This window comes from Silurus aristotelis (genome assembly GCF_946808225.1).
Source record: "Silurus aristotelis genome assembly, chromosome: 28".
NCBI classification, from domain to species: domain Eukaryota; kingdom Metazoa; phylum Chordata; class Actinopteri; order Siluriformes; family Siluridae; genus Silurus; species Silurus aristotelis.
In genome coordinates, this window is record NC_139601.1 from 14,607,597 (window position 1) to 14,633,088 (window position 25,492).

Below are 25,492 nucleotides of genomic sequence, written 5' to 3' on the forward strand. Positions count from 1 at the left end.
GGATTAAAAAAAGCATGTGTGGGCTTTGATGAGCTCCTCTAACCTTTTTACAAAACGTGTTTGACGGCATCAGGTGATTTCCCAAACGCAGGGAATGGGCAGCAAATCTAGTTGATTCCTGATTATCGCTTATTTCGTTCAGGACGGTCTTCGCCTCTGTTAGTGCAGTGAGAGAATTTGGCGAAAGTGCAGCGCAAACTGTGTGTAGATTTTATACATTTTTCCCTTCAGCCCACAGGTGGCCCATGTAACCTAAGATCTTAGGAGTCTTTGTATTGGGAGAGTAAAAGCTTCCCATTGTTGCAAGAATGTGTTTAGAGTCAAGATGGCTGCCGCACCCCTTACTCAAGTATCACCATTACTGCCAGGTCACTTGGTTCATGTTTGCTCTTCAGGCATGTGGGGACCCGCATGTTTGCAAGGGCACATTCAATTTAAAAACAGACTGGGTGTGACTTTTCCGCCCCGTACCGCCGTCTCTCCATAGACCCGTTTCATATTTGTTTCTCCCAGTTCTTCTGTCGTAGGTGGTGGGAATTTGCGCACAGTCCATCTTTCCCGCTACAGCCCGAAAATTCCAGGACGCAACCGCGCCCAGGATCCGTTCGTGACATGGCGCGCGGTCCCCGCGGAAACAAGATACGGAGCGTGACATTTGAAAGAATTTCTCGCCCTACACAATCTGCCTTTGGGTTCTTGCGAGCGCCATATGTCTTCCAGTCACGGCATCTCGCATATCATGATCACGGTTCAGGAGAATTCGAAGACACTTTGCGATTCCATCAAATTATTATTTGCACTCCGAAAACGATGCGCGTTCAGAACATTCGTGTGTAGGAGGCGATTCCGTTTCGGTGTTTAAGATCCACATGCGAGGAAAATAATTTTATAGCAGATCTTCTTTAATCAAAAAAAAAAAAAAAAAAAAAAAAAAAAAAGGATATTAAATGGCTGTTCACTGTTCAGCTTCATTTAAAGAGCTGTTCAAATTCACACATTCCAAGTTGAGAGTGCTGTGATGACCTCTGATCCCGAAGAGGGCTGTAGACCACACAGTGGGTAAGAGGAGGTCAGTTAGAGGAGGCACCATTTTCTACAACAAACCTGATCCTTCAGTTTGTTTGGCAGATCGATCGTATCTATCTATCTATCTATCTATCTATCTATCTATCTATCTATCTATCTATCTATCTATCTATCTATCTATCTATCTATCTATCTATCTATCTATCTATCTATCTATCTATCTATCTTATTATTATTTAATTTTTTTCTCGAGGTTGTATCAAAAAGTTTTCGATACATGTTACAAAACTACACAAGGCTGCACGCGCAGTCTCAGTTCTTACCATGTGCGTTACATCTGCTGTTCTGACCACGTGTCTCATTCCACACCCACCCTACTTGCCAGATTTGGCTCCTGCAGACTTTGCCCTCTTCCCGAAGATGAAGATCCAGCTCAAAGGTCTCCGTTTTGACCCGATCACGGAGGTCCAATGTGACTCACGGAAGGTTGCTTTGCTTTACGTTTTAAAAAGAAGCCTCCAGGACACGTGCTAGAAGTGGCGGAGAAGCTGGGAGTGCTGTATTTTGTGTGGGTGTGGGGGTGTGTGTGTGTGTGTGTGTGTGCGTGCGCGCGCGCAATATATGTCCTTGCAAAATCAATGCACTGAGGCCACTTTGTACTATGCGTGAAAGTGTGTTCTAGTCGAGTTAATATTTTCCTGCACCAAAATCTATTAAACTATATGAAAAGAAGGAGCAGCTTGCTGACAGCTTGGCAGTTGCTTAAGTCGGCTTTGTAAGCTGTGTACTGATGTGTTTTGATGCGTCTCGGTCTCTCGTGAGCTCCTCTCACGAAGAAATCAGGCTGCATTTGTCTCTAAACGGCACCATTTTGAATCTGAAGAAAGACCTCATTAATCTGTTGGATTGTTTTTTGTTTTTTTTTTTTTCTCCTCCTGGATTCGGCTAGAGCATTAACAGTTGGCTCTCCCTCAAGATATTACGCCTTCAAAACCACACGACGGCTCCTGGCACTTCGCCCTCGAGCAAAGGGACTTTGTACCTCGGGAACCAACCCGGAAGCAACTAATGCCAGTGACCTTGAAATCTACGCTTGCATGAAGTCCAGACATATCGCGTATCTGCAGACCTTTTTGCCAAATGTCAGAAGTATCCCCCCCCCCCCCCAACTATCTTCATTTGCCATTTCTTCCAAGTCGTTTGATTGTTTTTGTTGCTCCAGCCAGCAGTTTATTTATTTAATTTCGTCATGACGGCGCAGAACCGAGCAAATGAGATTCCTTCAAACGACTGTTTCAGGGTCAACATAATGTCATTAAGTGTTAAGTGGGCCCACGCCTGCAATCATCTTCACACGTTCAGCGATTTAAAGCAATTTCATTTTGTTAGAGGAAAAAAAAAACACGAGAGGGGAAAAGTCAGTTTTGGTGTTCATTTAGGAATTTTTTTGAATTTTTTTTTTTTTTAAGCAGCATGGGGGGGGAAACATTTTTAGATTTTTTATTTTTTTTTGTGTGTTCTGATTAAATAACTGTTCTGCATCTTAGTATTGCAACTTCAAGGTCTATGTGCTTTTCATTTCGCCAACATTTTAAAGGTCATGTATCTGTCAACAAGTGCTCAGAATGGGCATGTCCTTTTTTTTTTCTTTCTTTATTGCTTAGGACTGAATTAAGCGCCTTGCAATCGGCCTTCGTGCAGTAACAAGAAAAAGCATTGTTCCTCTCTAATTACCAGTGCTTGGGCTTCTGAGGGCCTGAGAAGATATAGAAATAATGACAAATTAAGAGGTTTATTCATTTTCTTTTTTTTTCCTTTCTCATTTCTATCACCACAATGCGGGTAAAGTTTGTTCACATTTGTTCAACAAGGCATTCGTTGTTTATTTAAATTTTTTTTAGTCGTTTGCCCTCCATTTTCCAGAAACGAAAGCTCTGAGCTTCACTGGTTCGGTGACTCTATCTGAGTGGAATGCATTTTCAGACCGAGTGACTCACCGCCTTTATAATCGCATCCAATACCGCGAGCCCCCTAAGCATTGCGCACAAAAGGGTGTTGCGACCGAGCTCGGGGGGGAAAAGCACTCGCCGGCTTCCAGAGCGTCTGTTTCCAGTGGCCCTTGCTCTGTAAAAAAAACCTTTTGACCACCGGAGGCCCCACCCTCTGTGGTAATGCAAACTAATTTGGGCCTTAATCTTAATGTTGCACTCCAGGAACGTTTGGTTTCACCGCTGAAAGTTAGGCAGCATTGTCGACTCTAATCTGCTGACTAACCATAGCCTCTTGTTCTTTTAGGCACTCGCGTGTTAAATGCTGAACAGATATCTTTATCTGCAACCGGAGATGGGTTTAAACGTATTTATTCATCCGCCTATAATTCCATCTGCCTTTTTTTACCGGCTTATAGACAGGAAAAAAAACCCCTGTCTCAACCTTGTCCATCATTATGCTTTATAAGAATGAAGAATTTGCATCTGGCAGATTTCTGAATGGAAGCACACGTGTCTGAGTTGGACATGCATTTTGTTAATCAGTAACTGGGAGAAAGCGACTGAACCGCCTTGTTTTCTTCGGTGCTGCGGCTCGTTTTTCCGTTTAATAGGGAACATAGGACCAGTCAGACTTAACGCTTCAGCCCATGTTCTACTGCAGCATCTTTGAGAAAAGAATGAAAGTCAGCTGTAAATCCTACTACTGTGGCGAACGGCAGTTTTGGAAAGCTGTATCCGTTAAACAATGGCAGGTTTTCCGCTGTACTACTGGCCGACGTTCTTTATTTGCATGCAAACAGGCTTTCAGTAAGGTTTATTATCTGATCCTAGACAATGAATCGAAAGAGTGGTGGACTTATTTCTTTGGTTATTCAGCAGCGAAGACCGACTCCGTGTTGGCTGACATGGAAACAAATAGCTTGGCAAGCAGCGAGTGTATTAAAAGTCCTAACAGGAACACACTGCAGGGGTAGTGGATGATGACTGGCCACTGACGGTTCTTGGCTTTGATGGCTGTTACACAGCTCCAATCATGTCCCATCAGCTCTTAATCTGGATTCACAAAGGGGTTCCTAACCTGAAAAACACTGTTATGTTATTCAGCACGAATTCCCAGTAATATATATTTTTTAATTCTTTTCCCCTTCCTCCTCTCTCTTCTGTTTATATGTCTTTGATTCCACTGGGCTCTGCTTGCTGGTTGAGACGGACCAGTCTTCAAAAACGATTTATTATTATTTTTCCTTAATTAGAACGGACAGGGCTTGAGAAGAAAACAAAGATTATCAAGAGGAACTTTTACTGTACAAAGCAATATTGTTGTTTTTTTTTTGTTTTTTTTTACACGAGCACACTGAAGAAGCTTCGGGTTGTTCTCACTGGTGCCCGGAGCGTGAGACTCGGCTCTTCCACCGCCTCTCCCTCTCATAGCCTGAATCCCAGCCAGAGTGGCACTGAGAGGAGGGCCTCTGGGGAAATCATCTGTATTGTTTGGAACTGCATCTCCCTCTTCAAATGCGTAAACCCTGCTACCCACTGCCTTCCTTTAGAGCACTCCTTCTCTTGCTGTGAGCTTTAGTTGAAAGGACCGGTATGAATAATAAACCCCAAGAGTTTAGTGTTCTGTCGCTCCCTCCCCATGAAACAATAGGGGAAAAAGCCATGCGTTTATTCCTGCCTCCTCCACAGAAACGCTTCTCCCAGTCGGTCAGTGGACTGACCTCCTGTCTTAACGCATTTTTCTTCACAGTCTGCTTGGTGCAGAGTGCTTTTCAGGGACATGTTTGGTAATGGCTGAGCGAGCTTGCCGCACCAGGATAGAGAAAGCTGTGAATGTTAATAAGATTAGACTTCTCCACCTGTGTGAACACTGTGTGTGTGTGTGTGTGTGGGGGGGGGGGGGGGTCAACGGAAAGTGGAGTGGAGAGACTAAAGTTTTGGCCATGCTGTTGACCGAATGTGGGGTGGTTTTTTTTTTTTTTTGGGGGGGAGTGCATTTTATTTTTGTTCGCGCTTCAGATTCTTTAACTCGACATCACCGTGTCTCCTTCGCTTTTGAAATGCGTGCTAATGAATTCTCTTCTCTTTCACCAGGTCTCAGAGGCAACCCCTAACAATGGGATTTCAGGAGTACTGAAGAGATTGTGACAAAAGGCAAGGAAAGAGGGGGAAGCAGCGAGAACAAAAGGAGAGGCTTGCCGCGGAGCCGAGGTCGCTTCTGCGAAAGAAACGAAAAGGAAAAAGTGAAGAAAAGGATCAGTTCTTCGGGGCTCGGCAGGGGGGGGGGTGTGCTTGCTGCCCCCTAAACTGGACATTCTTCTTTGTGCCAGAGCGAGGAGACAACAAAAGCAAGTATGCGCAATAAACTGAGCAAGTTCCGGGATGCAGGCTGCTGGCGCATGCTGAGGCTGGGGAGCAGGACTATAGCGCTGCTCCTGCTGACGCTCATGCTGCCTGCAGAAGCTCAGGGTTCATCACCACCGGGAACCTTGGAGGTGCTGGGGGACATGGCACAGCTGGAGGCCTCCTTGCACTCGGCAGTGCTCTCCGACCTCCGGGAGGCGCAAGCGGTAGCGTCTGCCGCGGTGCAACCGAGGGGCTTCCCGGATTCCTCTGCCGTAGTGGGAAGGATGTTCCAGATGCAGATCCCTACCAAAGCCAAGGATACGGGAAGCACGGTTAAGGTGAGCCCGAGGCGTTATCCCTCAGCCTTTCCTGCGTGACGCATCTGTATTCGTCGTTCAGCCAGCGAACTTTAGTCAGTGGGAAAAGTGACATTGCCTCTAGCGTTGCTTCTCGAAACTTATTCCACGCTTCCCTTTCGAGTAGCGGCCCATAAAAGGCAGCAGTCGCTCTAATAAGAGTGCACAACTTATAAACCCCGTGAGTGCAGCACACATTAAGGCCCAGCGCACACCCTGCATGCTGATCAGTGCTGGTAATACCATCACCCTTAAATAGCTCAGGTACCAGTTTAGATGCTGTTCAGGCTGGTGAGAGGACATGCCGTTCTTTTTTCCCTTTAGAATAAATGCAATCAGTGGAACTCGACGTCTGTCTACAGTCCCGCTAGATACGGCTGTGCAGTATGTTTTCCCCTCATCAGTCATCACACTCCCACATTAAATGCGTCCAGAAGTTTTGTCTTTTTTTTAGATGCCACCCAAATGGGTGACGTGCGTGTTTTTTTTTTTTTTTTTTCCTCCCACCGTAAATTTATTCAGGGTCCATGTCAGTTGTAGTAAAAGCGTGACCCCAGAGCTCACAATTCGTCTTTGGGTTTTCCCGTCTCATAGAAGCGTTTGGAGACTTCTCCCACGGCCGGCGTGTAATCCCATATTCATAGGATAATATGTGCCTGTCATAAGCATTTATTTTTTTAAGTTTTAGACCCCGAGCCCCCTCATGCACTTTTTAAAAAAATCCTCTCCGACAGCTGCACCAAAGAATTCAACGACCCGGCGCTTCACGTGGGGGGGAATTGGGGGGCAGCAGTTGTTTTCTGTATGCCACTGTGTCCAGGCTGTGTTTTTTTTTTTTTTTTTTTTTTTTTAAATCTTTTTACATGTAGTTGCCTGGAAGAAATCTAGGTTCAGTAACCAGAGAAAGAAAAAAAAAAAACGCACTTTCAGTCCTGTATCAACGTATATTCAGGTATAATGCGCTCTACAGTGGAGCGACACACCTTTAATGAGTGACGAGCACAGGTGTTACATCATCAGGTGTCTCCACACGTGCGATTCGGCCGCAGGTAGAACAATGATTTAAAGGTGAATGAACGCCAGGTAACAACATGCAGTTCAAATCAAAAAATCCAAAAGTCCCCTCGGGGCACGTTTATACTTAATCTTAATCTTAACTTGATCCTAAATATCCGTCCATCCGGTGTGTACAAATCTGCATGCTGCAGTTAGCACCATGTTCCACATATTCAGACCATTATTTAGTACCAGGACAAATTTTTTATTTTTTTTAGTCTGACCACAGAACAATCTGATAAGAAGTGGAGCTTCACAATAACACAGCTGTGCGTGAAATCAATGAACATTACAGTTTGAACGTATGGGCATGAATGGTTTGACTCGGACATTCTGTCTAGTGGAAATCCATTCAAATCGTTCAAAGATGCAGCAGCGAGCAATACAAAGTTTTGTGTGCGAGTGAACGCGAATATTTTTCCCCCTTCGCGGTTTCACATATCAAGATAAACCGAGAGGCACCAAGACGCTCGCCAGTCTAAATAGCCTCTTGTACGTTTTATATGAGGAAAACACTTATGGCTGTTTTTGTTTCCCCCTCAATCTGTATTAGTGCATGCCTTGGCTTGATTACTCGCTCGTCGTAAAGCATTAGATCGAGGCGGCGGCTTTAAAGCGTAGATCTGGAAGTAACCAAAATGTAGTAACCATTTTACTTCTTTTACTTTTACATATCTGGCATTTAGCAGATGCCCTTCTCCAGCGCGACTTAGAATTGTACAGTCAAGGGCCTCGCTCAAGGACCCAGCAGTTGTAGTTCGACGGCCTTCCTATCCAAGGCTCAAGGCCTTAACCAAACGGAATGAAATCGCAAATGGTGTTTTTCCGCCCCTTTCTCTCGTCCCACAGCACAAAATGTTCAAAACACGCTTTAACAAATGATGTACTACTCTCTAATGCTCTTGATAGATTTCCTGACTCGAGTATGTTGAGCTGCAGCGGACTGGACCGGTATAAATACCTCCACCGCGTGAAACAGACCCCTGAACACACCGGTGAAGTAAATAGACAAGTGCCATCGTCCCCCCCCCGGCTTACGATAAACAGATCAACAGACTGACCGATGCTTTCGTCTTCTCTCCACCCCGTTTTCTACGTCTCCACTCCACTCCCTCCATCTCTTTCCGATTCGCCTGCGACACCGAAAGTTCCTTCGGCGCTCCCCAGCCCCTTCTTTATTCCACACAAAGTCTGGCACTGAAATCTAATTAGCCTTGGCTGTGCAGTAGCAGAAAGCTTTGTATTCCAGCAGCCCACAAAAAAAAAAAGCTTCATTCCATGTTTATGGTTAAATACAAATCCTGCCAAGTTCATCCAGCAGTAATACGGGGCTGTGCCTCATGTTTTGGGTTGTGATTTTCCCTTTGCATAGCAACCAGCTTTTGCGGTGCCGCGTCGTAGGGCGAGCGTAGCGTTACAGCTCCAGCGACCTCTGAAGGATATTTCCGTAACACCGAACAGCCGTCCTTCTAGACGATTTTATTCACTATTTTTTTTTCGGACAGACACGGCGAGAGGAGAGGAAAATAAGTCCTCGTGTGTACGTGAGGCTGCCAGCACGTTTTTCTCCGTTATTCTTTGCATCCACAAGAGCGCACTGCTGAGAGCATACAGATTAATCAATGTGTCATTCAGTAGTTCTGCGGATACAACCCCGGCTCCACATCTCCCTCTCTTCCCCTGCCCTTTATCAGTCCGAGATGCGTGAGACGATGTAAGAATTTAGCAGCATCTAATCTTCCAGTCTTCATCATGTTTTATGTAAGACATGTTAATTTTGCAGTACGCGACGAGATAAATGTTCAGCTTTCCATCCCGCTCTGATCGGGGTATGACCGCTTGCTCTTTCCTTTCCTCTTTCCGGGCCACTTCACAACTTGAAAGAAAGGCTGACATTCTTTCCCTGAGGAATTTAATAATGGAACATAAGTATAATTCCATATTTTAATATCGTATTCGAAATTCTAAATTTAGCAGGGAGAATATTAATAGTTTAATATTTTAACTGGATAGAAAAGTCGTTTCTCAGCGCTTTTATCGCCTTCGCGAACGAACGGCACGACAGACTTTATATCGAAGTATATTTTCGACCCACTACAATTGATGTGCAGCTTATGCATCAGGAACATGCAAATGTTTTATTAAAAACAATGCTTTTTTTTTTTTTTTTTTGTACCGTATTTTTCAGACTATAAGCCCACGTTTTGAACCCCGCGGCTTAAACAACGAAGTGGCTAATTTATGCATTTTTCCTGGATTTTTCCCGGTTTCACAAACTTCAAGCCATAAACTCCCGAGAGAAATAGTTGTGAAAGGAAGGAGGAAGACAGTGAACAATGACTTTCTTGGTCGGCTACTGTTTAGATACAAGCCGTTGTAACGCGTTGAGTCTGGGTGAAGGAATAGCTCGCTTCTGGCATGCTATTCCCAAAATACCGCTATGCTCCTAAAGGAAGCGCAACATGTTACACTGTGTGTAACGTGTCTTTCGTTAAAGTCTGTGTAAAGTACATTAGTGTAGACACCTGTCTATAGTGCGGCTTATAGACAGGTGCGCCGTATTTATGTTAAAAATAAAAAACTGTAAAGTTCAGTGGGTGCGGCTTATATATGGGTGCGCTTTATAGTCCGGAAATTACGGTATTTTATTATTTTTTTACCAGCATTGAGAGTTGCAGAATTTCAGGAATTTCCAAGACTGGAAACCTTCCATAGGAAATAATAGAAATAAAATTGGAGTTGTCAAAATTGCAGGTTTGCCAATAACTGGGAACTTAAATGTAGTTAAAAAAAATTCTTGCAGGCTAATCTTTGCTAAAACACCCATATTTAATGCAATTTTAGTTGAATTTCTACCCTGCACACATGCACTGTGCATTCTTTCTTGTGTCTTGCAAAATAATGTCATAAAATGTCCGTCTTGGCGAGTATTCATGTGAATTACACAAAAATTCCATGCATTTATGTTCAAAACTTCTTTGTGCAGTGTGTAAACAAATCTGCTGAAAAATGACACTAACACAAGACAAACGTAAAGTCAAGTTGCCTTTATTGTCATTGCAACCATATACAGTGCAGTACACAGTGAAACAAAACGTTTCCCCCGGACCAGAGTACTTCAGCGAAACCATAAATTAACAAAAGGACCACAGAACACCACATAACTCTAAACTAACCACACAAAATGCACTTATGCAAAAGGGGAGGGGGGACGAAGACGAGACAACATGAGAAGAAGAAAAACAGTAACACAGTACAGATGGTTGTGCAAAATGGATTCAAGTTTGCAAATCAAAAAGGAATACTGTACATCATTTAAATAAAAAAATTAAAAATTCTTAGTTTGCATGCGTCCGCGAATAACCAAACAAAATGTTTGTTTGTGTATGATACAGTTTATATACGTTTCCCCAAATCGAGTCAGTTCGCATCAATTTGCATAAAGTTTCCAACTTGGTATATTTCCAAAATTCCCCAACTTAAGTTTCCACGGAAACTTTTTTGCAACCCTCACAGACTGGCCGCCCCGTGTCAGACTGGCCGCCCCGTGTCAGACTGGCCGCCCCATGGCCGCCCCATGTTAGACTGGCCGCCCCATGTCAGACTGGCCGCCCCATGGCCGCCCCATGTTAGACTGGCTCCCCGTAAGACTGGCTCCCCGTAAGACTGGCTCCAGCCAATCTAAAGGCTTCTGCCTCCTGAAATTTTCCAGTGAAAATCCTCTGCCAATTCCCCCAGTGTCTGTACACTCTCCATTTCACCCTCATATCTGGAAGACATGCCATAGCCTACTCCTTCAAAACTATGAAGCTTATCATTTCAGCTGTCTTCACACCATAACAATGAAGCCCTGTATTTATTTTTTTCCCCCCGTGGGCTTGCTCCCCCCACACGTGCACGCTAACAATAGACCCCTTTCTTCATCTCTGACGGCTGAGTTTTCATTTCTTTCTTCTTAATTCCTTGACGTCAGGGCAACCGGAGTATTCTCTTGCTCCGTCTTCACTTGATTAAGATAACGAGGCGTCTCAGGAGATCACAGGCTCGTCTTCTGGTTGGGTTTGTTAAAGTATGTAACAAACAGGGTCTTTTATTTCTTTCTTTATTTTTATGTATAAAATACTTGGGCCCATATTCCGGGATCGCACTTTAAAAATCCCCTACCGACGCGAAAATAGGAAAGAGAGAGAGAAAAGAGCAGCATAAGGGGAGCCAGATGTTACTTGCTTATTTTAGCTTTTAATTTCTTCTTCCCGCTCTTTTATTTCTTTTAATTCAATACTTGCTTTTGGCAGGGACTCTCTCTCTCTCTCTCTCTCTCTCTCTCTCTCTCTCTCTCTCTCTCTCTCTCTCTCTCTCTCTCTCTCTCTCTCTCTCTCTCGCTCGCTCGCTCGCTCGCTCGCTCGCTCGAGCGGCTTGCATGAATCATCAGTTTGGAAACTGCGGTAGCCAAAATGTTAGTAAGTTTGTGGTTTTGGCGCTGGTTTTGTTGCCCGATATTTTAGAATTAAGCAGCACAGTAGCAGAAAACATACGCAGCTTGTAAAGTTTCATACTACAGAAACAGATCATACATCAATACTCACCAAATATCTCCGACAATTAAACATCCTCTTTATTAATAGACCATAAACAAAAACATGTACCTTTTTTTTAACATTAATTCTTTTCCACAAAGAAATTTCCCCACTGTGGGACGAATAAAGGTATATCTTACCTTATCTTATCTTATCTTATTTATTATATTAGGAATGAAGCATGACCCGGGGAAGATAGTCCTATGTACAACAACGGTTACTATAACCACTGATTATTTTCCAGTAACTACATGTCCTGGTGTGTTTTTTATTCCCTTTAAGACTATAGTCTTTTTCCATGAATTCCAACGAGAGAGGGGAAAAAAAAACAAGGAAGAGATGAGTGTTAATCGCTCTCCATCCTGAAAGCTACACTTGTAACTGTTGACACTAGAGACTTGCAAAACTATAAAAAGTCTCCAGGTTTTATATTACCTTATTATATTTGTATTCATCACATTTGTTTCAGTGCTTATTTTTAGGCTGATTTGATGTAGCCGAGTCCTTTTAGTATTAACCTGTGACCTGTTCACTTAAAAATTCAACGTCACAGCGGTGTAAAATGCAGGGATGCAAAGGGGCGGAAAAATATCGGTAAACTTCCGGAAGCTTTCTACAGGGAATTTCGGGGAAATATTCCAAGTGGGAAGCTTACCGGGAATTTGTTGGAATGAATGAATTTGGGGAATCCAGTTTGAACTTTGATTTGACTTTGATTTAATTGTTAGCATAGTTTTGTGGCACGATCTCTTCCACACAGCACACGTTTTAAACGCAAATGCGTGTAATATTTGTGTAGTTTTTAATATTTGTGTAATGAAGGGGGTGTGGCCTCAGTAGCCCCGCAGAAAGTGTGCATGTGATTATTAAAGGTGCAATTTCGCAAAAGTGAATACACCCCTCAAATTTTTGCATATTTTAGCATAGATTCTGTTCTCCGAAAACAACTCGACATACAGCCATTATTGTCAAAAAAAAAAAAAGCTGGCAAAACTGTGTCCAAAGTGTTATTTTGTGTAAACACCATTTTTATGTAGCACTGCCTCAGTCCTCCTGGGCATGGAATTCAAATGAGCTGCACAGGTTGTTGCTGGGATCCTCCTCCACTGAGAAGAATTATTAAAATGGTTGCAGAAATGTGAGGGGTGTACTATTTTTTGGGAGATGGTGTTTTCCAATTAATTTCTTTATTTTCCAGTTAATTTCTATGGAAAGTTTCCGGGCGTGAAAATTCCTGAGATTTTGCAACCTTATTAAAATGTAATGATTATTTAGCTATGCGTGTTCTCCTCTGTGGATATGAATAATGGCACAGTTCTGTAAAAGGGCCTTGACCTTTTCGAGTTTGACTGTTTAAGCCCACAATTCATCAGCCGAGTTATAGATCAGTTGTTATTAGACTTCTTCCTGAATCACCGACATCAATGTATATAAACCGAGAGGTGTTCGCTCTTCTGCATCGATGCAACGGCACCATTGAGAAGTGCGACAAAAAGAAAGTGCAGTAAAAAAAAAAAAGGTGTGGCCGAGGACAATTTGCAGCTATAAAAGCTTAGGGACAAAAAAAAAAAACCCAGCTGTTCCAGGCATTGCTCCCATAGTAGCCACATTCTACTGGTTAAAGCACTAATGATGTGTCTCGGGAGCATCGTCGTTACATTATTTATCAACTTCGATTTATACGTCCGTTTACGTTGTAGGAAGCAGAGATAAACTTTTTATGTTTGTTTAAACGGCACCATTTTCCACGTTTATTATCGTATGTTTCTGACTCATTAAACAACTTTAGTTGCGTGAAGTTTAGTCTACGATCTGCACCACACGGCACCGCAGATGCATATCACGAAAGTCACAGTTTGGTTTAGTTGGGGTATGTTAGGGGGAAGAAATTTGAAACATAAAATTGCTTGCCTTTTTTTTTTTTTTTTTTTTTAAATGCAGCTTATTTTTTACATTTGTGAACATCAACTGTTTACATTTTTAAAACCATTAAAAAAAAATAAAACGCCTGCTTGGTTTGATTAAAAAAAAAAAAAAAAAAAATTATAATTATATAAATAATTATAAATATATATATATATATATATATAATAGAATAAATCAAATTAATGTAATACACTTTTTTTTATACTTTTGATTAAATTGAATAATCAATGAAATTATATTAATTAAATGAAATTACATAAATAGAAAATAAAAGGTAGTTAAAATTCGTTAAAGCCCATTTGTGTAATACAGATGTTTTACATTTACTATTTAATTTTCAAAAGATATGTTCTACTTATTTTAACATACTTTTAACAAATTCCTTCCATCCTTCATCCATTTACTCCCTCGATATGTGAAATTGCCAGGATTTTCTCCTTTTAGGAGAAACCCTAAAGCTCGACATAAAACGCAAAAGAACCCACATTGCTTGACTGATGGGAAGTGCCACTCAATATATGTTCAATATATGTTTCCATATTTCTGATGAATTCTTTCTTTTGTTTTGTTTGTGGTTTTGTTCCACTTTTTTTGTTACACTGATACATTTCTACCCTACTATCACATTTTTTGATTATTTCCATTATTTGTTTGTGTGTTTAGGTATGATAGCTGGAGCAGCAACACAATAAATAATGGCTAGATTTGGTAATCTTTTTTTATTTATTTTTTCCCCCCATCCAGATTGCAGAGACTTCTAAAGATACGCTGCCGTCATGGTTGCACTGGGACCCAATGAGCAGCATCCTTCAAGGACTTCCTCTGGAGGCAGACAAGGGAGTCCACTACATATCTGTCTCTGTTTCTAATGCAAGCCATGTGTCGCAGAGTCCTGAAGTATTTTCCATCGAGGTTCATCCAGATGAACATGCTGACACAGATCCTGTTCAGTTAGCGATCCAGTTAACCGAAAATGATCCTCAACATTTTGTCTGTGGCAACGAAGAGCCCGTTACTGTGCTTACAATCATTTTGGATGCAGACCTCACTAAAATGAGCTCCAAACAGAGAGTGGAGCTTTTGGCCAGCATGAAAAAATTCTCGGGAGTGGGGCTTCGGCATATGAAGGTATTGCCTGTTGTCAACAATCGCTTGTTTGATATGTCTGCGTTCATGGCCGGGCCAGGAAATGCTAAAAAGGTGGTTGAAAACGGTGCTTTATTATCCTGGAAACTTGGCTGTGCCCTGGATCAGAGCAACATTCCAAATATCAGTAGTGTTCAAGTTCCGGCTAAGGAAGGGACAATGTCAGCGCAATTGGGATATCCAGTCGTGGGATGGTACATTGCTAACAAAAAGCCACACGTACCTAAACGGGTACGGCGGCAGGTTACTATGTCTACCCCTGTGTCCTCCTTGCCTCCGCCAACAACATATCCTGAGCCGTCAACCCGCATTGTGCCCACACCTACATCTCCGTCGATCGGACCATCGTCAGACAGTTCTTCACCACCTGTACGAGACCCAGTACCACTGCCCCCGAAACCCACTATTCACACCAGGGGTCCAACTTATACAACTCCTGCAATTGGACCACCTCAGCCTACAAAAATGGCTGACACTACCAGCACTATTACAATACAACCCACCATGACCTGGACTGGGTATGTTGGGCCTACTGTTACACCACCAACACCAACCACCAAGAAACCAACAAAAAGGCCTAAGAAACCCAAGACGACCCCAGTACCAAAGGAACCCAAGACCACCACGATCAAGCCTCCCAGACGTACCACTCCTTCAGTTGTCTTACATGATGGCAATACGAAACCAGAGCTGCGTAACCCGATTGATCAAGTTAAGTCGTTCATCGGGACATACTTTGAGGTGAAAATCCCATCCGACACATTCTTCGATCGAGAAGACGGCACAACCGACAAGTTAAGACTTACTTTGAGAAAGACCAACGAAGTTGTTGGAGAAGACTCTTGGATTCAGTTCAACAGCACAAGCCAGTTGCTGTATGGATTACCAGACTGGCATCACGAGGGAAAGCATGAATACTTTATGCAGGCGACTGACAAAGGTGGTCTTTACACAACCGATGCCTTCGAGGTCCGTGTCAGTCGCTTTGGTAACAACGTCAAGCCTCCAGTCCTGTTTGCTGCTCGGTTCCAAGGGGAGCCTCGTTCAGTTACGAATGATATCCACAAGAAAATCCTTCTTATGAAGAAACTGGCTTATTCATTCGGTGACCGCAATTCTAGTTCAATTACACTGAAAAATATCACTAAGGGATCCATTGTAATCGAATGGACCAACAGCAGCCTCCAACAGCACCCGTGTCCCAAGGAGCAAATTCAGGCCATGAGTAGAAGGATCTCCGATGCTGAAGGCAAACCTTCACAAATATTCAACAACGCCATGGAACCGGACTTTAAACCCATAAACATCACGATCAAAGGAACGGGTAGCTGCCGCAACTACATGTTTGTTCCACCAGGCGAGATCCCAGACCCTAGTCCACCCGCCGTCACGCCAGTCATGGGAACCGGTCGACAGAGCAACGACGATGTATATCTTCACACAGTCATACCAGCCGTGGTGGTTGCTGCCATCCTGTTGATCGCAGGCATCATTGCTATGATTTGCTATCGCAAGAAGCGCAAGGGAAAGCTTACCATTGAAGACCAAGCGACTTTTATTAAAAAAGGAGTCCCCATCATTTTTGCTGACGAACTCGACGACTCTAAGCCGCCTCCATCATCTAGCATGCCTCTTATTCTACAAGAGGAAAAACCTCCTCTCCCACCACCTGAGTATCCAAACATGGCAAGTCCAGAGACCACACCTCTGAACCAAGACATTTTGGGAGAATATTCAGGCCTACAAGACGAGGACCCCAATGCCCCTCCTTACCAGCCTCCACCCCCCTTCTCTGCTCCCTTAGAGGGTAAAGGCTCCCGCCCCAAGAACATGACCCCATACAGATCACCACCCCCATATGTGCCACCCTAATGTTTATAGAGCCCTCCATTGTGGAGGACAGGGAACTTGTGCAGTTCCAACACCAGTGTTGTCTCTTTGCATTTTTTCAGAAATCGGAGGGGCATTACAATTTGGGACAATGGATTGGGAGGGTCGGGATGAATTTTAATTTGTTTCTTTTTCTTACTTTTTTTTTTTTTTTTTTTTTTTTGGTATTACTGGACTTTTTCTCGGAGTGGTGGGGGGTGTAATTATATAATCCTCAAAGACAGCGACAACAACCTCAGCCTCTGGCTGTCTGGCTACTGCTGATCCGTTGGAAGATGCACCCTCCAATCCTAGCGCTTTTGTGTCTGGATGGGCTTTTTTTGTTTGTTTCATCATTTTGTATTTCTTTTTGACTTATTTCAAAATCAAACTACTTGCCTAACAGCACTCTTTTTATCTGAACTATTTGAATAATACATACAGACAATAAGTAAAGTGACTGCGGGCGCAAGTGTTTCATAGTGACATTCTACAAATAAGGAGAAAAAAAAAGACTAGGGGGGGCAAATGTGCAGACAATTATGGGCTTGTTTGATTCAATACGGTTTGCCTTTTAACATTAATTGTACTGTTTTTACCCTTATTCACATGTCTAGTAAAAATTGAGCATAATGAGGTAGCCAAAAACCTTGAGAGGGATAGTCTTTTTTTTTGTTGTTGTTGTTGTTTTGTTTAATCCACTGTATATTTGAGGGTTGCTAGATTTCTTTATTATTATAATTTTTTTGGGTTTCGAAGCAACACTGAAGATCTTTTTGTATCCCTACCTAACAGAAATGGTTTAATCATGCTGTGGATATGTTCTGGATAAGTGTTTGAGAATGTGTGTTTCTGTCCCTATAGAGATTCATGCCAGATCTAGACATGGAGATGATATTGTGCCATTCTGATTTTGAGATTTATTTTTTGTGTGTGTGTGCTCGAAACTCTGGCGTTATTCGGTTCTTTATGTTCGTCACCAATTATAGTAAGGATATATGGAATGATGTAGCTGCTGCCCTTTCAAGGAAACAAATGGTGATAAATACCTGCGTTTCCCAGCAGGCATTCACTACTCATTTCCCCCTTTTTTTTTTTTTAGTACTCATTGACATGGTTTTGATGAAATGATTTGGAAGACGCAGTCTAGCTTAAATTTTTTCAAATGATTTGATCCTGTTTTATGGTTTGTTACTTCTTTTTTTTTTTTTTTTTTTTTTTTTTTACTTTTCAATAATGATTATCGAGTGTATGCCTTGACTCAATAACTAAAAATAAAGACTGAATATTTTAATAAAGAATCATTCTCTAAACAATGGCATCATTTATTAAATATAATTTACACTTTATTTGATGTTAAATACCAGCCTTTGCAGTAATGCAGCAATTTTTATTATTAATATTATTATTTTACTCAATTCACTGCCTGTGGGTAAAACTGCGTTTAGAGTCCGGATTCGTGTATAACGGGTGCATCACGAGAAACATGTCTGCAGAGGTAAGTATGTCATGAAATTACAAAAATACTCTGTAGTGGTGCTCACAATCCGGGAAAACACGTTTCCTTTTTTAACACTAACACACTATAGCTGTTGAATTTATCGAATTTTGTAACGATGTGATTTTAGTTGTTTAGATTGCAGTGCCATTTTAGATTTTTATTGCTTACTTTTATAAGTTAGCATACATATGATTTACTTTGCATCTGCGTAAATATTTTTCTTTTGTTTTTTTTGCACATTTAAAAAAAAAAAAAAAAAAAAAACAGCAAACCAAAAAACTACATAATTTACTAGGAGGAAAAAATCTAACACTAAATAGCAAAGCGGACTGGGAGGTTTTTGCGATGTCACAACACATCATTATTGTGTATGTTTTCTATGTCTACCATCCACAATAACATAAAGATGAGAAACCAGTGATGCAAAGTTGGTGGACACCTGCTTATAAGATTTTTTGGAACGTTCCATTCTGTATGTATTCCCCATGTGCATGTTATAATATACTCCTGGGAAGATGTTTCACAAATTGTTGGAGTGAGCTTATGGAGATTTATGCTTATTCAGCAACAAGGGATGTTAGTAAAGTCAGATACTGATGTAGGTGAGGTGAGAAGACCTGGGTTGCAGTCACTGTTCCAATTCATCCCATAGGTGTTTAATAGGGTTGAGATCAGAGCTCTATAGCAGGTCACTCAAGATCTACTTCAGCGCATCCATAGACATCCTATACAATTGTGTACCTCCCACATTGTGGCAACAATTTCAGGAAGAAAAAAATCACATACGGCGGAAAAAAAAAAAATGTCCGGTTGTAATTTTCCTTAACTATAATTCTAAAGACTATAAAGCTGTTTGCTTTTAAACAATGTTCAAACATCAATCCTAATAATCTGCCATTTTTGTCTTTGTCAGCGTTTTTTCCATCAAAACTTTTGAGTGTACACAAAATGGTCTTGTTTCTTCTTTTTTAATTGTAATTGTTTTATTTTGAAACAAGCCTCTGTCGAATGAGATTTCAGAGCCGTCGCTGATGACGAGCCTTCTAAAACACGATCGCCTTTTTAATCTGTATGCATAGCAGTGTATCTGGGGGGGAAAATTCGAGCTGTGTATTTATTTTTTCCTGCTGCTTTTTATATTTTTTTCCCTTCCCCCAAGTGTGTTGCATAAGCTGGAGTTCTCTGCTGTAACACTCATTTTTAGCTTGTCCTGAGTATGATTTCATTTTGCTCCATTTTAACTCTCTGTTTGATTGGAACACCTGAGAGAGAGCGTGAGAGCGAGAGGTGTGTGAGAGAATCTGGAATTAAGGCTTAATTCTCAGTTCAATAATTGATTTGAGTCGGAAACAGGGAGACGTCTCAGACGTGTAGCTTTCTGCTTGATTACAACATCTTATAATCAAGACAAATAAATGCCTGAGCACAGAGATTGTTTTATTTGTATTTAATAGCAATGATTTAATTGTTCTGGACACTGTATGTCAGTCTTGTATTAAAACTGGCTCTCATCTAAAAATTGCAGCATTTAATCATCAGCAAGACGTGAAGGAATTTAATCCAAGCTTGGACGTTAGGGCATGAAAGACAAAATCTTCCACTGGATTTTATTGTTGGTGCTATTGCATTTGAGAAGGTGTCCACAAACTTTTGGCAATATACTGTATGAGTATGGTATGTATTTTTGAGCATTGCAGTCCACATTTAGTCCCAATTTGCTCTTATAATTCCCTCCACTCTTCTGGGAAGATGTTCCACTAGATTTTTGAAATGTGTGGTCGTCCTGATGTGCAGTCAGTGTTCCAATTCAGTAGGGATGAGATCAGAGCTCTATAGCAGGCCGCTAAAGATTTTCCTCTCCAAAGCATCTGAACCAGATCTTAATGGAGCTCACTTTGTGCACCGGGGCACTGCCATGCTGGAACAGGTTTGGGTTTCCGAGTCTTAAGTTTATTATACCGCATCCAAAGACATCTTGTACAATTGTGTGCCTACAGCGTTGTGGTATCAGTTTGGGCAAGATTCTATTGTACTGTCTTTTGAGAAGAAAAACTAAATCTGAGCTTTGAGTAGAACTTTACAGTCTAGGGTTAGATCCTTGCAATATAATGCCATCGGTGGTGTAATTTAATGCACTGTGGTCTATATCTGTATCTGGATGTAACCCTGAAGTAGGTGTGGCCTAAACTAGGCATTTTATTGTATTTAAATTTGAACACTAAACAAAAACAATGTTTTCTATCCAAGGACAGAATTCACACACTATGCTGACTCGACTGCAATTCCTACGTTTGACAGTCCCTCCACCTCACCTACATCATTCAAGTTTATCATTCTGTTTTTAATACTTTTTTATGTGTTGTACCTCCCTGATGGGTAGTTATTTCCGAAACTGCATTGATGGCAAGCATTTTGTTTCTTTAAAGATCAAGGCTGAAGGAATGTCGGCTTTGAACGTGTGCTGCGTGCAGATGTTGAGTGCCCTGCCGTCAACATCGACATCAGTGATGAGACAGGATTTCATCAGGGGTTCCTCAGGGTCGTGGTCTGAGCCTGATCTGATTTTGCTGAGGACGTGCATGCGATATCGGACGAGACACGTTTTCACATCTGCCGCAGCTTCGACTGAAGGATCTGTAGACCATCTGTGCTGACTTCCTTTCCATGGAAATTTATGATGAATACGTGGCTGCAAATGGCTGTGATAATGTTTTTGAATAAGCAGATCTTACACTTTCCAGATGTGCTCTGTGCCTATTCACCAACCAGCCATGACATTACAGGCACCCTGACTGGTCCGAAGTTACGCAGGTAACCTTTGTATCAGAACCAGCATGAAGTTCTTCAGCAGTTTGAGCTACAGGAGCTCGTCTGTTGGATCGGACCACACGGGCCAGTCTTCTCTCTCCATGTTCATCAGTGATCTTTGGCAAACCATGACCCTGTCGTCGGTTCACCGCTGTTTTTCCTTGGAGCACTTTTGATAGATACTGAGCAATGCAGACCAAAAACATCCCACATGAGCTGCAGTTTTGGAGATGTTCTGACCCAGTCGTCTAGACATCACAATTTGGCATTTGTCAAACTCACTCAAATCCTTACGCTCACCCATTTTTCCTGCTTCTAACACATCAATTTTGAGGACAAAATTTTCATTTGCTGCCTTAAATATCCCACCCATTAACAGGTGCCATGATGAAGTCATAACCAGTGTTAATCACGTCACCTGTCAGTGGTCATAATGTTATGCCGGATCAGTGTGAATGTTCAACATTCTATACAGTATTTGACAAAGTTTGTGGACACCTGATCACTGACATACATATCCAACACCCTTCTGTCAAGGCTTTCCGTTAGACATGCATCTTTCAGCCACAAGAGCTTATGTGGTTCAGCCAGCATTCCAGTTCATCCTGATGGTGTTCAGTTGGATTGGGAGTTAAGACAAGTTTGACTCAAACTTTTTCTTTATTGAGCTCAATCTGCATTTACATTTATGTTATTTGGCACATGTTCTTATCTCATTCATTTGAACTCACAACCTTGGGATCCAGAGACCAGTTTGTGCACAGAGCCTGAAACAGGTTAGTTATAGTAAGGGGAAATTTGAGAGGTATTCTAGGCAATTCTGTGCTTCCATATTTGTGGCAACAGTATAGGGAGACTCACATATGGCTGTGATAGTCAAGTGTACACATATTTATATATATATACTCAGGCTGGTTCCAAACAAACCCAACCGAGCTTTTGGATTCTAAAATATATCAACACATAATGTGTGTATTTCACTGGTGGAGAGCGATTTTTCTGTAATGATGCGGTTATTTATGTAACGTTCTCCGCAGACGGCTGAGTTTCTGTGAACAACTCTCATAAGTTTTAGAACTTTTTTCAATGTTTTTCTCATTAACAGATTTGAGTAAGTCTATTTCCCGATGTTTTTTTTTCTTTGTTGTTGTTGTCGTTGTTTTGTTTCATTAAAATAAGTTTGAAATGAAGCCTAACAGCGTAAAGTGTACAGAGTCAGATTCAAAACCAAACAACTTTCTTTAGCGCAAAAAAATATCTTGCCAATTAAAAAATCTAAACAAACAAAAAAAAATCGTATATATATATATATATACAGTGAGGAAAATAAGTATTTGAACACCCTGCTTGTTTGCAAGTTCTCCCACTTAGAAATCATGGAGGGGTCTGAAATTGTCATCGTAGGTGCATGTCCACTGTGAGAGACATAATCTAAAAAAAAAAAAAATCCAGAAATCACAATGTATGATTTTTTAACTATTTTTTAAATTCCTTTAAAATATATATATATTAAAATTCAATTAAATGCTTATTTGGACGAACTCTAGCCTTCATTTGTCACATATACATTACAGCACAGAGAAAATCGTTCTTCGTAAATCCCAGCTTGCTCAGAAAGCATAATACGGCCCCCCTGGAGCACAGAGGGTTAAGGGCCTTGCTTAAGGGCCCAAGAGTGGCAGCTTGGCGATTCCAGGGGCTTGAACCCTCGACCTTCCTATCAGTAACCCAGTGCCTTAACTACTGAGCAACCACTCCCCTACCACGCCTCCTCTCAATTGTCTGTCTTTAGATTAAGACAATTTAGAGATGAAAGTAAACTCTAAATTGGTTTTACAGTCTAATCTGTTATATATAATTTGAGAGAACCATTATGTAATGTTTCTTTCTGTTTTAAAGGGTTAGAATTCACACAAAAAAACACACAAAAAACTTTCTTTCGGCTTCTCCCATTAGGGGTCGCCACAGCGGATCAACCGTATTCGTGATCCGCATGTTCGATTTGGCATGTTTTATCCAGGCTTGGGACCAGCACAAAGAGTGGCTGGCTTGTGCAACCCTAATGGCTGGGGTTTGGTTTCCTGACCGGGAATCGAACCCAGGCAAAAAACACACAATAATTCACCTAAACTGGTCTTAATCTTTTATAAGAGTTGGCTAAAAAAAGATTTTCTTTCAATGAACAATTACTCTCAACTGTTTTTTTTTCCATTTGAATTTGGAATTTAGGTTCAGGTTTTGGTGTCCTACCTGAATCACTCCACCTCTTAATACCATTGTTATGATGCCACGGCTACAGAAACCATCAATATTATAGAGGAATACAGTAAAACAGAGCGCTGCATCACAGACAGGAATCACATACAGTGACAATGGATGCCATTACTGAAGCAAGAAACCCAATAAACACATTTTCAACTCGTCTCGTTTCACTGCAGCCACAGCTGCACCACCCGCATACATCATCTCGAGCAGAAAAATCAATATTAACCTCATAAAATGACAAAAAATACAGTCCATGGTCCAGGTTTTCTGTGCAAATGTGAGGAACCCTGTGCATTATGGTTTTTCTGTGTATTTCAAATGAAGGCAAATTGTGTTTTTGTGCAAATTCTATAGAAAACAAAATGTATAAATGATTCTTAATAAAACAACTTCGAATCTGATCATAAAAATATGAATATATATAGTTGCATCTATACATTCATATATAACATTTTATGATTTTCGAAAAAAAAGAACGTAAATGTTCAGTGATTTCATGTTTTTTTTGTTTTTTTGTTTTCTTTCTTTCTTGTTAGTCTTCCAATATTAGGAGGTTTTAAATATAATTAACATCTATTGTAAATCATAACACAAGCTTTGAAATAATGTATTTGTGTCCAGTGGGCCCTTAATAAATGTATGCTGAAATCAGAGAAAAATCTATATATATATATAAAAATAAATAAATAAATAAATAAATAAATAAATAAAAACAAGGTTATAGTATAGAATCTTACGTATAAATCTAATGTAGAGTGTCGTAAAAGTTTATGGCGAAGCTGTTAGATTTAAGAGCATGCTCTCTCTCTCTCTCTCTTTCTCTCGCTCTCTCTCTCTCTCGCTCTCTCTCTCTCTCGCTCTCTCTCTCTTTCTCTCGCTCTCTCTCGCTCTCTCTCGCTCTCTTTCTCTCTTTCTCTCTCTCTCTCTCTCTCTCTCTCTCTCTTTCTCTTTCTCTCTCTCTCTTTTAAAGGCCCTTAGCGCGTCAAGACGAAAGTAATGCGCTGATTTAAAAACAAATGAAGTCTTGCTCTCCTGTTGTCAGCTTCCCATCGTTTTCTTTTTGATAATGCGGATTCAAAATGCGCATGGCTGTATATTTTTTTTTTTAATGCCCATAAATTGCTTTCATCTCCCCTTTTCAAATTGCAGCTCCTTGTGAAAGAGTTCTTTTTATTTTTCTTTCTCCACAAGACAAAAAAAGACGACCTGCATTTTTCCCGATTCGGGGTTTGACATTTTGAAGAAAGCCGAGCCTGTCCGTCTTATGTCTGTGATAACAACGTCCGGAGACAACAAGCATGTTTTTTAAGCCTACAGTTCTGAGTTGAAAGACATAAGAACAGGGAATCCACTCTTCTAGTTTTGCTGGATTTGATGTCAGCGACATTTCTTTAAAACTCATGTCATGCTGGACCAGAAGAGTCTGCTTGGTTTCTACACGAACTCTAAAGAGGGCAAGACGAGGTTTCTCAGCGTGTCTCTTTTTCAAAGTTCAAACTGAGGGTGCTTCATTAGGATGAAGGATTTGGGGAAGATGTATAGCATTTTAGTGGTAGCTTAGTGCTTAAGATGTTTGATTCCTGATTGGAAGGTCAGAGGTTTATATCCAAGCAACCAAATCCCAAATCGAAAGTTTGATTTTGTTCATTTTTTTAATACTTTTGTAAAGATTTCAAACAAACTTCTTTCATGTTGTCATTATGGCGTATTGCTTGTAGAATTAAAAAAGAAAAATGGATTTAATCCATTTTGGAATAGTGACTACTTTCCAGATGTTCTGTAAATGCTTGCAACACTTTCCATTCTGGCAGAATTAGACAAGGTTTGTATGAAAGGTGCTGTAGATAAAGTAAGTATAGAGTATATTCGTGTAATCTTTTTGAACATCCTGTTCCACATTTGTTCCCCATTTGCTGTCATTCTTCTGATGTTCCACTAGATTTTGGAGTGTAGAGATTTTGCTCATTCAGCTACAATGGTATTAGTAAAGTCAGGTATTGATGGAGGGAAGGTGAGGAAGTCTGGAATGCAGCCAGTGTTCCATTTCATCCCAAAGGTTTTCAGTAGGGTTCAGGTCAGAGCTCTATATTGGACCACTCAGGATCTTCGATTCCAACCCATGTACATCATATCTTCATACTGTAGAGCTGGAATTGTATGCAGAAGCATTGTCATGCTGGAACAGGTTTGGGTCTCCTAGTTCAATTGCACGGAACATTTAACGCTACTGCATCCAAGAACTTTTACAATTGTGTGTCTCCAACTTTGTGGTAACAATTTGTGGAAGAACCACATATGGCTGGAAAAGTCAGTTGTCCAAATACTTTTGTTTATAAACTGAACATAGGAGATTAAATTTTTGCTAAATAAAATGGCCATATTTCTATTTTTATTTTGTATTGTTCAGGAAATTAGCAAGAGCCGAACATACTATGATACTAGATATACTAGATATACTAGATCTCTCAATGCTCCATCAATCCTGGTTCTATTTATGGAGTTTGATGGGCTGCGTCATATCAGGTGTAGCAGAATAATGACTACTCATCATGATTTTAATCCCGTACAAGACAACTATAAGTGAATTTTCTACTTTCTAGCGTTTCCCCCCAAAACAAGCACATG

General features: G+C 41.0%; 1 protein-coding gene across 3 annotated transcripts in view; it reads left to right on the forward strand.

The window, feature by feature from the left end:
* dag1 (dystroglycan 1) overlaps positions 1–17,606 on the forward strand; it is a 30,613-nt gene extending 13,007 nt beyond the window's left edge. For all 3 annotated transcript variants that reach the window (XM_083534437.1, XM_083534438.1, XM_083534439.1), the window contains exons 2-3: positions 5,112–5,701; positions 14,023–17,606. In XM_083534437.1, coding sequence (XP_083390563.1) covers positions 5,372–5,701; positions 14,023–16,296 — 2,604 coding nt within the window. In that variant the 5' untranslated portion in view covers positions 5,112–5,371 and the 3' untranslated portion in view covers positions 16,297–17,606. The remainder of the gene's footprint in view (positions 1–5,111; positions 5,702–14,022) is intronic.
* Positions 17,607–25,492: the final 7,886 nt, after the last annotated feature.